Genomic DNA, 2,500 nt, shown 5'->3' on the forward strand with positions numbered 1-2,500 from the left:
TCATTATTATTGCTAATTTTATCATTATCAATATTATCATTAGCATTAATATTATTAACGCCATTATCATATTTATATTATCATTATTCTTAAAAAATATATTATTTTTATCTTCATCGCAATTGTCTCAATGGCATTTTGAATAAAGTGCAAAAGGTTTAGCATGATAAACTGAATGGTTAGTTGCAGTTAGACTTAGTATTCTCTCTCTCTCTCTCTCTCTCTCTCTCTCTCTCTCTCTCTCTCTCTCTCTCTCTCTCTCTCTCTCTCTCTCTCTCTCTCTCTCTCTCTCTCTCTCTCTCTCTCTCTCTCTCTCTCTCTCTCTCTCTCTCTCTCTCTCCTCTATATTTCCTTCTATCATTCTCTCTCCTTCTCCCTGTCATTTACCCTCTCCCTCTCCCCCCTCCCCCCTCTCCCCCCCTCCCTCCCTCTCACTTACCCCCTTCAGAAGCCCAAACAGCATGCAGAGGGAAGACCACGAGGAGAGCGAGCAAGAATATTGACCTTAACATGACCTTCACAGCGAAGGAAGGGTCATTAGGTCGTTCAAGCACTTCCAAGGAGTCAGAAACTCGTTATTACCTATGAACTGTTTTTTTCAGGCAATGTGTTTTCGGCACTTATGCAGTCAGACAATCCTATGTACTTATATACGATCGGCAAATCGTCAATATCTATAGATTCTTCTGCATGTACTGAGTTGTCAGCGGTTATACAGTCAGTACGTCGTCAGTACTAATACAGCCCCATGTGTCATCAGCACTTAAACTATTCTACAGGCAGTGTCAGTGTCAGTACTTGTAGATTCTTCTCCAGGCTGTGAGTTGTCAGCACTTATAAAGCCGATGAGTTGTCAGCACATATGAAGTCAGACAATCGTAAATAGTCATACGGTTAGCAAATCGTCAGTGTTTACGCAGTCAAAAAGTCGTCAGAACTTACATGATCAGGTAAGTCACGAGCGCTTGTTTCACTTACAAAAAAAGACTTATATAAAACTATTTCTTTGAAATTGTAACCCTTTGGAGCCACATTTTTTAAAAAACGATTTTGCTGGAATTGGCGGAGTCGAAATTTCGCGTGAGTTCCTGAGACGATCGCAAACGGTATTGACAATGAAGAAAAGTCACGCGGGTATTTATATGGTTCCCTCCCTCCCACGCGCTTCTTTCTCTCTCTCTCTCTCTCTCTCTCTCTCTCTCTCTCTCTCTCTCTCTCTCTCTCTCTCTCTCTCTCTCTCTCTCTCTCTCTCTCTCTCTCTCTTTCTTTCTCTCTCTCTCCATATATAATATATATATATATATATATATATATATATATATATATATATATATATATATATATGTGTGTGTGTGTGTGTGTGTGTGTGTGTGCGTGTGTGTGTGTGTGTGTGTGTGTGTGTGTGTGTGTGTGTGTATGTGTGTGTGTGTGTGTTTATCCATCTATAGGTCTGTCCCCTCTTCTTTCTCTCTTTTTTTCTTTCTCACTATCTATCTATCCCCCTCCTCTCCCCTTCTCTTTTCTCTATATATCTACCCCCCCCCCTCTCTCTTCTCTCTCTCACCATCCATCTATCCCCCTCCTCTCTCCCTCCCTCTCTCTCTCTCTCTCTCTCTCTCTCTCTCTCTCTCTCTCTCTCTCTCTCTCTCTCTCTCTCTCTCTCTCTCTCTCTCTCTCTCTGTCTCTCTTCCTCTCTCTTCCTCTCTCCATCAGTATTCGCTAAGGAAGATACTTCAACAGGTACTATTACTGTATACTGAGTCACTCTTACAAAAGGTGTTATAGAAGGAAATGTAGCTTTGAATATATTGGTTACAGAACAAAATACAGTAGAGTTGCAGGTGAGGTATCGCTCGGTGGTCAAATGTCAGAATTCTTTCACTTATGATGATAAATAGTAAGAAACAGATAAAGTGGATTTCTTCAATTTTCCTCGGTAAATATGGTGAGATATTTACCTCCTCTGTTGGATTTAGAGGTTTTCATGCCACAATAAAGGAGGGAAATACATATATATATATAGACATGGAGTTCTTAAAATATTTCTAAGCATGGAAGCTTAGGAATAGTCCTTTTTTGTGTGTGATTTTTCCATTTGGATAAGATGAAAGTTTGTTTTTATTTATTTATTTTGTTGGTGAATTAACGGTCCCCCCCATCATTCATTGTAGACGTTCAGGACGATAATGCAACAGGTCTATTAATGCAACAGGTCGTATAATATAGATATAGGAATATAAAAGAATAATGACCAGTACTGTCATTTAGCGTTAGTTTTAATGTAATGGTTATACAGCGCTGCATCCATTGCGAAGTGCAGAATCAACAGGTGGTGAAAAGGATTGAGATTAATAATAATATTAAAATAAAAAAGATAGACTTCAGATTTACAGAAAAATGCGGTGAATATTCCTACGATAGTTGTGAAATTAAGGAGGATTTCGAAACTGTTGTCTCATAATTCCGCTAAAACTATTTTGTTTATATTGTAATTTTTTTC

At 38.8% G+C, this 2,500-nt stretch overlaps 1 protein-coding gene across 1 annotated transcript in view; it reads right to left on the bottom strand.

Moving 5' to 3' along the window:
- The window catches only part of LOC119596496, an 8,881-nt gene extending 7,878 nt beyond the window's left edge, over positions 1-1,003 (bottom strand). The window contains exon 1 of the mRNA XM_037945770.1: positions 440-1,003. Within this exon, the coding sequence (XP_037801698.1) occupies positions 440-512 (73 nt within the window). The 5' untranslated portion in view covers positions 513-1,003. The remainder of the gene's footprint in view (positions 1-439) is intronic.
- Positions 1,004-2,500: the final 1,497 nt, after the last annotated feature.

The sequence above is a fragment of the Penaeus monodon genome, chromosome 38, assembly GCF_015228065.2.
Source record: "Penaeus monodon isolate SGIC_2016 chromosome 38, NSTDA_Pmon_1, whole genome shotgun sequence".
NCBI classification, from domain to species: Eukaryota; Metazoa; Arthropoda; class Malacostraca; order Decapoda; family Penaeidae; genus Penaeus; species Penaeus monodon.